This window comes from Cyprinus carpio, chromosome A9 (assembly GCF_018340385.1).
Source record: "Cyprinus carpio isolate SPL01 chromosome A9, ASM1834038v1, whole genome shotgun sequence".
Classification (NCBI taxonomy): Eukaryota; Metazoa; Chordata; class Actinopteri; order Cypriniformes; family Cyprinidae; genus Cyprinus; species Cyprinus carpio.
The window spans coordinates 27,385,588-27,398,547 of record NC_056580.1 but is presented as its reverse complement, the minus strand read 5'-3'; the positions used below and the strand labels follow the sequence as shown (position 1 = coordinate 27,398,547).

General features: G+C 33.3%; 1 protein-coding gene and 1 long non-coding RNA gene across 3 annotated transcripts in view; one reads left to right on the top strand and one right to left on the bottom strand.

The window, feature by feature from the left end:
• LOC109072593 overlaps nucleotides 1-12,960 on the top strand; it is a 61,481-nt gene that overhangs the window by 28,376 nt on the left and 20,145 nt on the right. Inside the window, exons 5-6 of the long non-coding RNA XR_006160868.1 lie at nucleotides 2,152-2,326; nucleotides 3,351-3,454. This is a non-coding gene — a long non-coding RNA (uncharacterized LOC109072593). The remainder of the gene's footprint in view (nucleotides 1-2,151; nucleotides 2,327-3,350; nucleotides 3,455-12,960) is intronic.
• Nucleotides 2,204-12,960, bottom strand: part of LOC109063093 (potassium voltage-gated channel subfamily H member 7-like) — an 84,167-nt gene continuing 73,410 nt past the window's right edge. For both annotated transcript variants that reach the window (XM_042764325.1, XM_042764326.1), the window contains 3 exons: nucleotides 7,139-7,304; nucleotides 3,274-3,451; nucleotides 2,204-2,458 (listed from right to left, as the gene is read on the bottom strand). In XM_042764325.1, the coding sequence (XP_042620259.1) occupies nucleotides 2,204-2,458; nucleotides 3,274-3,451; nucleotides 7,139-7,304 (599 nt within the window). The remainder of the gene's footprint in view (nucleotides 2,459-3,273; nucleotides 3,452-7,138; nucleotides 7,305-12,960) is intronic.

Sequence of the window (12,960 nt, the reverse complement as noted above, 5' to 3'; positions counted from 1 at the left end):
CACTAGATTACTTGTAATCCAAAATACAGTGACACATAAACATAAATTAAATCAAAGCTTTTACTTTGAAATCAAGCTGCAAAATCTTGGAAAGGTAATTTAAGAAAGTGTTTATTGCACTTAAAAACCTCCAGTATATTACTGGGTGTAAATATATATTTTAAAGTATAAACTAACTTTAAAGAAAAAAATTCAACGGATGCAAAAATGTCCCCTCAGATTATGAAGTTAGGCAGTGAATATTACAATCTTTTCAACACAACTCAGCAAATCAACCCTTTAGAGGAGAGTCATGAGTGTAAAGATCCAGTGTTTTTCATTATTGCTAGCAGGATGTGTGACAGAAGCTTCTCTAGATGAAATATTTGGAAAACAAAGTGATTTTGTTGTAAGATTTTGAATGAAGCCAGCATTATTGTTGCTTTTAACCAGAAGTTGACAAATGTATGAGATGTACTGAGAAATATTTTGTTATGCATATATATTCATAGCTACATATGAGACTAACATGTGCTTTGCAAACAGTGGCGTATCGCAAAACTGAGCAGTGACATCATACTCGAATGCTTGTGTTTGTGCTGCGCTACAATATTTTCTATGCATCTGTTTGAATGATAGTTGATAGTTTTGAGCGTCTATGATTCAGTATTTCCCACAGTTGTGACTCCAGTGTAAATAGAGTTCAGCTGCATTAAAAAGTATGTTTGTATTCCGTATTATTATTATTACATGTGAGGCCGTCTTGTACGCCAGCGCTTGCAAAGAAGCTGATCAGTGTCAGTGTTTTATGCCTTGCAGAGTTTGGTTCAAGCTAGCATGACCATGTGCAAATAAACCTAGTCGATTAGAGAGGAGTGCATTCAGTGATTAGCGCTGAAACATGCCGACATACAGTAAACCTGCTTCCCAATATGTTGCAGTAAACATGCAACACGTAAAACCTTCAGCCATGCATCTCTTTTCATTTAATAGAGGGGTATCATGTATGTACATGGCAGCTGATTAGGATTCCAAAAAATAAATAAATAAAAATTGCAAACAAAACAATATTTTGCTGCAGTGTGGTCCAAAACTCTGAGAGAACATTAAAAACCTTTTTTATTTAAATATGAAATTTTATGATGTAAAATGATTTTACATCATAATGAATAAAAATTCAATGTTGCAATTCAACTTTTCACTCAAATTGTTATACTGATTATATATATTTGCATTATTTTTCATGATTTTGTTAACTGATGTGTTAATGTTTTGTGTAACGTGATGTTTAATTCTAGTGAAAAATGTGCTAAATGGCAAAAAAATGATATAAATAAAAAATAATATAAATGAAAATATATAAATATTATAATTATAATAAGATAAATATAAATATAAACAATAATTTTCACTAGAGGGGTCCAAAACCCAAAGCACACTGAACATTTTAAATTTTCCATTTTTGAAATTTACATATGAAACTTTGATATAAAATGAATTTACTTCATAATGCACTGAATGAATAAAAAATAATATTTATATGTTTTTTTTTCTTGTGTATTGTGTATTTTGGTTTGTTACAGTTTGCCATGCTTGCATTTTTTTTAATAATATTGTCAACTGAAATGCTATTTTTGTCAAATGAATATATATTTTTTTATTTTTAAAAAAATATATTCAAAATATTTTGTATAGCATTCTGTATAACTGTAGTGAAAAACATTGTATTAAATTAGAATATAATTAATAAAATAAAATAGTGGACCACACTGTATATAATTACACAGGGTTCTGCAAATGGAAGTGTAAAATGTCATTATTATAATTAAGAATCATAATCATAAAACCGGGAAGAGATTCTGCCAGTATGATAAATTAACCATCATCAATGTCCTGAGTCTCACACCAGTGTAAAAGTGTTCAGAACACAGAATATGTGGAAATGTGTCCAAGACACTCCAAGAAATATCTTTAAGAGATTGACTTCCTGAAAATGGAAGTGTTGACCAGGAATCTGTTCCAGATCGTCCTCGACAGCATCAAGGAGCGTAACGCAGGAGAAGGAAGAGGAAGCAAATGTACAGGCGAGAGCCACTGGTGAATCCTAAGTCGCATTAGTGTTAAAGTTTTGCCCAATGCCTGCTTTAAAATGTCCTTTATGCTTCCAAGTAGGTCTGGAAGAGCCGTGGGACGTCCTGGACTTTCCCTGCAGTAGACGAGAGGGTCAGTGCAGTCCTGGATCAGACGGCGGTCTGTGGAGCTCCAGAGCTGCTGTGGTGTGCTGGACTGGAAGCAGGGATCTGGACTGCTGTCGTGTCAGAGGAAGAGTCTGGCTGTTTGTGAAGAGGTACGTGGCGCTAGAGTCCTGTGAGGACCGTGTCCCGTGGCTCTGCTGTGGGTTGGAGTCCATAAGGGCCAGACCTGACAGAGAGTCTTTGGGGTTATGATGGATGCTTGTCATGGCCAAAAAGTCAGCATTCTGTAAAAGAGGGATTATTACATTATTTATTAGTGATAATGGACATTTTGGATGTATACTTCAGTGTTGTGCATCATGATTGAAAATAAACATCTAGTCTCTGAAGTAACCAATATATCAACAAAGCAACTATTTTTTGTCTTTAGCACCAGAAGAAAAATATGGAAATCACACTATTAAGGATGTATCATATATATATATATATATAGTGTGTGTGTGTGTGTACATGTGTTATTTTAGTAAATATTTTTTTTTATTTTTATATTTTCAGTTATATATTGTTATATATTGTTTATATATATATATATTGAAGGTTTAGTATTTGTGTGTGTGTTTGTATATTTTTTCTTGGTTGTTTTTATTAATATTATTTTATTATTTTTTATTTCGGTTTTGGTTTTACAACATAAAGTTAAACTAAATGAAAATGAGAAACATTTCATAACATGTCAAGTAACGTCAAAACAAACAAACAAAAAACACTATTTTTAGGCTGACGAAGACTGATTACCCAAGGCTGATGTTAAATGTATGAAAAAATAAATAATGAAATTCTGCAGTAGGTGGCGCTCTAAAGCTGCTCATGTGATCTCATTTGCGTGTCAGGATATAACACACATATGGATGTGACAGTAAACAGTTCTCAGTGCTCTTAAGAGAATCAGGATGTAAAATATGCACTTTTCACATTTTTTTTTTTTTATAATATTTGAATTATTCAAATGCATACCTCAGATGAGGAGAAATATGTTTGTTAATGCCAAAATAAATTATTCATAAGTCAAGAAACTCATCTTTAGGTTTGTGTAAGGTACCTGTTCTGTGCAGTGCTGTGGGTTGCTGGGAACAGAAGCGACGGGCTTCACTCTGATGGCTGGTCTCTTGTTCTCAGGACCGGCTGCGAGGCTGCTGTAGGCCGGAGGTCCCAAACACGTCTGTCTCTGCAGCAGCTGGAGGATTCTCTGAATGTCTGACGTCATCTGAGACTCTAACCTGGTGAGATAGGAACCAGAGCGCTGTGAGAAAACTCTCAGAAAACATACTTCTGTGTGACTGAATGAAAATCATTTATGCATTTTTTTTTTTTTTTAAGAAATGAATACTTTTATTCAGCAAGGATGCATTCAATTGATCAAACATGACAGTAAAGACATTTATAATTTTACAAAATGTTTTAATGTTCTTTTGAACTTTCTATTCACAATGTTTCTCGAGCAGCAAATCAACATATTAGAATGATTTCTGAAGGATCATGTGACACTGAAGACTGGAGTAATGATGCTGAAAATTCAGCTTTGATCACAGAAATAAATTACATTTTAACATATATTCACATTGAAAACAGTTATTTTAATTTGTAATAATATTTCACAATATTATTGTCTCTATTGTATTTTTCATGAAATAAATGCAGCCTTGGTGAGCAGAAGAGACTTCTTTCGAAATATTTTACAAATCTTAAAGGCTGCAAATGAAAAAAAAAATAAAAATCACAAAGTCATCATAAAAATAGTTAATATGACCAGTGACATCAAACTATTGGTTTTAATTATCTGATTGCAGTAAAAGTCTTTAATTCTGTAAGCGCTTCATTTAGCAGTTCAGTTGTTTATTCTTGGATGAATAAATAATAATATAAATATTAAGTAAGTTAAATACTCTGAGCAATGAGCCAAGAGTTCAGCTCAGAAGAAAAGGTGTTTTGTTTTATTTAATTTATACAGCACTTCTCACAAAATGCAACTTTCAAAGTACTTTACAGAAAGTAATTGCAGTAAATGTCTTTAACTGGGTAAGGTCTTCATTTAGCAGTTCAATGAAAGGATGCCTTAATACTGTATATTTGACTTTATGTCCACAGTCGATGGGTGTTGACTGTTGTTGTACAGCAGGGGGAGTCCTTGCACTGATCTGACATCTGAATACTTATTTCCAGTTCATCACTTTACCTGCTAAACTTTCATGATGAAGATATTGATGAACTAGATTGTAGGGCAGAGCAGAGAAAGAGATGACTTCAATACAAGACCATTTCTGCTCCGGTGAGGCTTCAAGCATACATACTCGATAGAAACCATGAGCTGGCCTTTCATGAACATTTCAGAAGCAGCCAATTTTTATTATTAACACTCCTAAAAAACTGACATATGAAGCTTGAGGAGGCATGTTCGTTTTCCATCCAGGTAATGGACGTGTGCGGAGGGAGTATGATTTCTAGTTCAGCGGTGTGTATTCAATGAGCCGGCGCAGGTTTAATCTGTGTGTAAGACACACCTAGTCATTAAAACAGAGAGTCATTAACTGGAGCTCTCAGAAAACAAAGGAATAAGATGATCCCTCCTTTCTTGGAGTCTGCAGGCTGGCAGTGCTTCCTCTGTCTCTCATGCACAAATCCAAAAACACTCCGACTCAAAATGATTTCCTGAGCTGAACTGAATGGTTAGCGTTTCAGCGCAGCACGTCTAATGATTTTCTGAATGGAACTGAAGCTGTAATAAATCTTGTGTGCAGAAATACACAGCATGGATTAAACGTATGAGACACGGGCCGCATCTATTTCAAGTCCATGACTATATATATCTAGTTCATATGATATTAGGGATGCACAAATGACAAAAATCATAATTGTCGATTATTCCCTTTAAAATTGTAATTGCAATTATTAATTACAATTATCACAATTTACACTGAATGATGCTTATACTATTGTTAGAAGCAACTGCATGCCAGATTTTTATATAAAAATAAACGAGCTGAAATCACTCTAACTGATAACTTTTATTGCTTCTCTATAGTATTAAGCCTCAAATGTCAACTATACATTGGATTGTTTTTTCTTTAAGTAAAAAAAAAAAAAAGTATATGTATAGTAAAAATATGCATGGTATTATAATGTTATACTAAAACTATAATTAAAACAATGGAAAAACCCTTAAGATAACCTAAAGAAAAAAAAAAAACATCTTAAGCATGCAGAATAACTTAAGTGTACTTAGAACGATTAATTTCCGCTTTGAACGATTATGTAATTGTGGCATCCGTAATTGTAATCGCGATTAGAAATTCAATTAATTGTGCAGCCCTACATGATATATAAATAAGCAAATTTTTTAACATTGAGGTGTCACATTTTTACATGACTTTCATGATTATTAAGCATAATTTCATTATTAAATTCTTGTTGCTATATGTCCAGATGCTTTACTTTAGAGACTTCTGCATTTCTGATTTTTCTCAATTTTCATAATAAAATACAGTTAATAATTGTAATTAATTTAATTCACATATTTTAATAAACATTATCTATCTGCCCGTCTGTCTGTCTGTGTGTGTAATAATGCAAAATAATATATTATGTGTGTGTGTGTATGTGTGTGTGTGTGTGTGTGTGTGTGTGTGTGTGTGTGTGTATTTAGCATTACTGTCATTCACATTTTCCAGGAAAATGTGCCTGAATATGATGTCACAATGCAAGAAAGAAAGAAAGAAAGAAAGAAAGACATAGTATTGATCCAAAAACAGGCTTTATTGTTTTTAATAAAACCTCGTTGTTAGATTTTGTGGTTAAATTGAATATGACCTGTACTTGTGCTTGTCAGCTTGTCGTCTGATTCTGAAGATATGCAATGTGGAGCTCAGCAGATGCAGGATTTATGCTGCCTGGTGCATCTTTCTCTGTAAGCCAGTGTTATAGCTAAAAATACCTCCTGCTGTGATTCTGCTCACCCTGCTGCTCCACTATGTGTGTGCGCGCGGGCGTTAACTGCTGTTATCTAAATTTGTTTTGTCAGCTGAGGCTAATTTTCATGTGAATGTGAATGATAACCACAAGCAATGTTTTGTTTAGTAATGTTTATTGCAGGCATGCATGTGGTTAGTGTAATTTGTGGTAGTGTACGGATCCCCTGGAAACATGGAGTAATGCACCAAAAGACTGACAAAGCTCTCACAGATGCAAACAGTATTTGACCATTTCAGATGTTTCTTAAATATACTTATGTGACTGAAGGGACGCTACTAATATGATCAAAATAAATCAAAATAATTTATTTAATGCTGCACAGCAAAGCAAGATGAATTGAAAGTCATTTTTAATTTGTTTGAATAATTGTTTTATATATTTGTATTAATTTAATAAAATTGTTAAATGTAATATTTTTTAATTTAATACATTTAAAAAATGATATTATTATAATGTATTATATTACATTATTTTAACATTTTTAAAATGATTACATTCATTATCATTCATAATCATTTTATATCATACAGTAAGTGTCGTGTCATAATGGTGAAAATATATTTACTTATTTCAAAAGACTTATTTACTTCGTTAATAATGCACACACACACACTGTGCATGATACATCACTCACTGTAATTCAATTTATAGTTTAAGTCAAAATTCCAAATTAACTTAAGTGATGCTCCACCTATGAAACTTTCTTTTTCAGCTGATGCCACAAATTTCTGTTCCTTTTCCTTGTCATTGATTTGGCTCAATCCTGGTATGCAATGGCCACTTTTCCAGCCATTCACCTCCCATTTTAAAGAAAATCAAACATAGCAATATAAGCATTAATATAGAATATGCAATCACAAGTCTGTGTTTGGAATCATTTTCAGTGCAGTATGGCTCATCCAGAGCAGTTTCCTAATGAAGCCTGATCTGGGTTTTACCTGCTCAGGTGTTCCTGCAGTTGGTCTAGTCTCTGCTCCACTTCTCCATACGTGACGTCACAGTCCAGATCATCATCTTCAGCTGCGCCCTGGTCCTGCACAGCCGTGTCCATGTCTGCTTTCACACTGTCAGCTAACCATCCATCAGTCTGGATATCTAAAACAGCTATTAAATACACACATGCATTTGTGTCCACATCCAATTGTTGCAACATAATACTTCATTTGTCATTATTTCATTAAGCTTTTACTTTTTGTATATTTGATGCATCAGTCTTTTATGCAGAAAAGCCTTACCAAGCCATAAAATATATATAAAATTATATAAATACCATTCATTCACTCTATATCTCCAATAATGCCTTAGTAAGATAATAATTAAATGCGTAGTTTTATTTTCAAAACATAATGCAACGCAAAACAATGATTGACAGATGAACAAATAAATGTTTCTCAAACGCTTGATCATCATATTTGAGACTCTATGATATTTCTAAAAATGTTTGAATAATCACCTAAACCTAATTTGCATCAGTCCAGTAAGTGTTCATATTACTAACAATATCAAAGTTATGCTTACGTTTGCTTTCAGTGAAATCAGCAAAGATTTCACAGCAAAAAGACACGTGAAGCACGAGCCAAAGGTGAATGTTTGTACTAAAACAGTTTTGATCATTTAGAGGTCTCAGAAATTTGGTATCAGATAAGTCTTTTAATCTTAATGATTATAGTATTGCATTTTTTATTTTCAGTTAGCATTGATTCTCTCTGTTGTTTGCGATCCTCAGAACACACCTGTGGCCCATAGGAAAACCGAAAATTGTTGGCGTCTCGGATGCGTGTAAAGGGCCGCTGTCTCTGTGTTAGCGCTTGTATTGGTGTTATATTGCTGTGACTTTCCTATCAGCGAGACTCAGGACTGATAGAAACACTAAAGCCAATGGTTATCTCTCACACACACCTGCTTCTAGCAGAGCCAGAAGCACACGCTGATCACAGCGGCTGCGGCCAATTTCTGTCTGATCAGAGGCTGTGGAGGAACCAGAGATGAGCAGTGTTGTGAAATTAGATTCCTCCGGTACAGATTCACCTTCATGGATGGTCAGAGATGGAGAAGATGCTTGGCGAGGCTTTTCTTTAAAAGCACCATGAAAAGTGCAGATTGAAATGCGAGGATGGGGCACTTTTAAAGCCTTGAAGCTAAGTAGCATCAATTGTTTTGGTTTATTATTCTGGAAGAGATATTTTAAATGTGTATAAATCTGCTAAAACTTATTTTAAAAGTATAATAGCATATAGGTCCAAAGCGCACCAGCATTTGTACTCTACAAAAAGCAGCCTTCCTTACAGTTGCATCTGCACCAGTGTTATTTTAGTATTGAGATACTATTATAGTTATTAATATTTACATTTTTTTAAATATATTTTTCAGTTTTCATTTTAATTTTAGTTATTTTTTCAAAATTTAGTTAATTTTAGTCAAAGTTTTTTTGTCATTTTATTTGTTTTTATATAAACAAATATGTATTTATTTTAGGATAATAAATAACATTGATGATAATGATAATTATTAAATGTACTTCTAGTTATTTTGTATTCATTCAAATTAAAAACAAACTTCATGTACTGTAGGTAAACTAAATTAAAATGAGAAACGCTGCCTTGGCAACTAGCTGAAATAAAATAATATGAAGTGATTTTAATATTTTATTTTATTTCAAGTAACAGAAATGTGTGATTTTTATGTTTTAGTTAACTTGGTCTGCGCATTAACAGTTAGTGACATAGGAGAAAGTGTTTTAACATCAAAGAATGACACACATCAGCTTTCAATCATCAAGGAAACTTGCATGACCTCTATTATGTCCACTCCCATCAGATGAAGTATTGTACATAATCATGTATTATGTGTATTACATGAATAGATTTGGTCGGAACATGCTTGCAGCAAGTGCTGGGTTTGCTTTATCCACGACTGGCAATTTTACCAACATGTAACATACAGTACACTAAAGCTGACAATAAATTATATATTTACTGTATTAAAGGGATACTGTATTAAAAATAAATAAATAAATTCTCTCATTTACTTTATATTTATATATGCACCATTTTTTTTGTATTTGCATGATTGCAAAATTAAATACAACTGTAATGTTGTAATGTAACAATTTTCGTTTTTTAGTACTGCCCTGAATAAGCAAAAATATTCAGGAATACACAATATTCAGGAAACCCAATGCAAGAAAAAAAAAAAAAAAAAAAAAAAAAAAACCTTGATGAACATGGTAAACTGTACTTATTTTGTCTTTTGGGAAACATGTACGTATCTAACTTCTGAAAGTCTGAGCTAAATTATATTTTTGAACAAAAATATTAAATATCTATAATAAAAAAAAATTCTACTTTAAATGCATCTTTTAATAATAAAATTTTTAATAATTTGAAATAGCTCTTTTTGTGGCAGCATTGGTTTTTTCAACAAAAGGCAATTATTTTAATCCCTCTTTTGTAATTTGTATTACTTTTATGCTTTAATCATAAAATATGATTATTAATATTTTGCTGATTGTGCACACTGTGAGCACAACTGTAAATGGCTTTTATTAACATGGCACATTGGTACTGTAGTAATATTAGCTATAGGTTGACACTTAATGTAGCCACATTAAGTTCAAAATAATATGAATGGACATAAAAAAAAGCTGTTGGTTTTTTTTTTTTTGTGGCAGTATTTTAAAAAGTAATTTTAAAGAAAATGCAATTTTAATGATCCCTCTTTTGTAATTTTTTTAAATGATTTTTATGCTTTTTAAAATATATATATATATATTTGCTAAAATATATATATTTGCTGATTTTACAAGGTGTGTATATACTTATGAGCACAACTGTTAATTGCCTTTTATATTTCCAGGAACAGCTTTTTTAATTTGATGCCTCCACACCATGGAGGAAAGATTTTTTTTTAGTGAGTAAGGACAACATTTGTCTTTTCCTCACACAAAGCAATCGTATGACTTTATGAAAGCATTCCAAATATAGCATATGATTGGTATAGATCACTCTTAAAATAATTTTAGTTTTTTTTTGTCCTTTTTGGGCGCTTTGACAGACTCGTTCCTCATTCATATGGAAAAGGGGAAATTTTTGCATGAACTATTCCTTTAATATTACAATGACTTGATAATCACGTTGATTTGAGGGTGTTTGTGCACGTGGAGGTCATTTTGCAGTGGTTTGCTTGGCTGTAGTGCAGGAGGGAACACGTTGTGCTCGTTCAGGAGAGTTAGGGAAGAGCTGCTGCCCAGAGGATTTTCCTAAAGCCTGTAAAACTGGACGCACTCTGCCTTAAGCTCCTGAAAGACCCTGTTTTACCGTGGTATCTACTTCTCTCTCTCTCTCTCTCTCGCTCATCACGCTGCTTTAACCTGGATTTAGGAACAGACCGATTCGATCAATACTTGTTTTTAGAGTCTGAGCTCTGCTTTCCTTTTATACCCTGTCAAGCGGTGTTTTAAGGACTAACTGAAAAAGTTTTTAGGACGAATGTACAACAGTTTGTTTGTTTTGAAGTCATCCATCAAGCTGAAAGCACAAAATAGAAGTATTTTAAAATATGTGAAGGTCGATATCATTTTTTTTTTTTTTTACATAATACTATTGTTTTTGTCAGAGATTGTTCTTGAGGGATTACGGGCATCTCTAGACATAAATGACATCAAAAAGCAACAGACAAATGTAAATAATTCATAATTTCCAGGTAAAATAAATGATCAATTAAAACGTTTAGAATCGATGATAGAAAATATACAGTAAAAAAAAATTCTCTATGAAATTGTTTTTTTTTTCTCTGTAATATTTAACTATTGACTAGAGCCATTCAACATTACAGTATAATTGAGAGCTGTCAATTTTAACATTTATGTGACTAAAAAAAAAAAATGCTAATTTAAGTGAACTTAAAACAATGTTCACATAAACCCATTATAATGTCATATTTAGCTACCTAAAAATGTATCTACATCACAGCAGCTGGTTATGAGCTTATTTTGGCTGCTTTTAGAGCCTCTGCTGATCTGACACGCATCCTATTTTCTCACAGCTCTTTACCTTTTCTGATTTATTTCAGGCCTTAAAGTCTCTACTAATGAGCTTAGATGCTTACATGCATGCACAGTTTTAAGTCAGCTTTAACTGCCTTCTTGGTAACTTCATGACTTAACTGATGACATAACTACTACAACATTGCATGCTCGTAGTTTCTTTTGTGCTTTAATATGAAATTATATACAGTGTGTGCCAATGCATTTATGTTAGGGCTGTCAAAATGGAAAAACTAAATTTTATTTTTTCCTTAAATATTATTCAAATTTAATATGCATAATTTCAGTTAGGGTGAAGAAAAGCTTTTAGCTTCTCTCCTGAGGCCACAAGAGGGCGCATCGAGCAAAATATCACTGCACGTTTATTCAAAGCATAAGATAACATGACTATCTATGAAAAAGTGCATAATGTTTAAAATAATGTTTATAATCCAATTATAATTATAAGTTGCTTAAACAACTATAAACAAAATAGCATCATGTATGTATGCACAGTTTAATACAAAGGGCCAAAAGCCAATCACACAGAGTACAGTTTTCATTTAGAAACACAAGTTGAAGTGGGATGGGGAAAAACCTTGAGCTATGTTTTTTTCAAAGTTGAACATGCATTAATTTTACATGGGTTTCTAAACATGTGGCTCTTTTGTGCAAGACGCGAGTGCAACGGTGATAGATGTCCCTCTAGAAAATGCACGAAATATGCATTTTGTGTGAATGGCTTGGTTTAATTTTTGACGTAAACAAGATCTTCTCCACATTGATGTTCTCTTTTCCCACAATATTTGTAACCAACAATGCAGCAGCTCCGCATCTAGTGGCTTCAACTGGATAGGCTTACAAAAACATTCAAATGCAATTATACTTACATCGTCATCACATCTTGTGCTCCACTAATAAGGCTGCCTCCTTAACGCAAACCTAAGATTCGAATCCAACATTTTTGCATTCGAATGTGGATTTTTTTATTTTAAATTTGATGAATATTCAGAATTGTGTTTTTTTTTTTTTGACAGCCCTAATTTGTGTGTGCAGTTGAACAGCATGTGCTACGAGCACAATATGATGGCTGACAGGACAGGAAAAATTGTTTTTACTGACATATGGCCTGACAACATCTCATCTGACCGCAGTTCACTGTTGTTCTGCTGAAGCTCCTCGTCACCTGGATCTTTTCTGTGCTCGTTTGACTAACACCTGTCAATGAGGTGAAGGAGCACACGTCTGAAAAGTCTCACATTTGATGTGGTTGCAGAGATGTTCTGTGTCTAAAAAAATGCAATTCTTGTCAAGAAAACAGAAGCAACATTTGTGGGTGGAGTGGCCAACCGTAGCTCCGCCTACCCTAACTGATCTTTCCAATCTTTTCAAGAGTCTCTGCAACAGATACACAAATCAGTCTCAGTGGCTCATTAGTCACAAGCTGTGTTTGTGAATGAGTGATAGCTGAGGGAACTTTTTCTTCTATTAGACTGAAGTGGTTGAAATGTCTGAGTCAGACTCGATGAGATCGACTGAAACCTTTATTAAGCAAAATGGGCTTTTGGGAACAGACAGGAGAGCGATTGCTCCCAGACAGACCACATAATGAACACAGTGTACCTCTAGACTTGATTACACTCACTGTTTTTGACTGACTTTGACTCCAACTCCCAGCCATGTGCATCTGGCCAAATTGGACTAATTTTAGAATGAATAAGATGCACTTTATTTTAG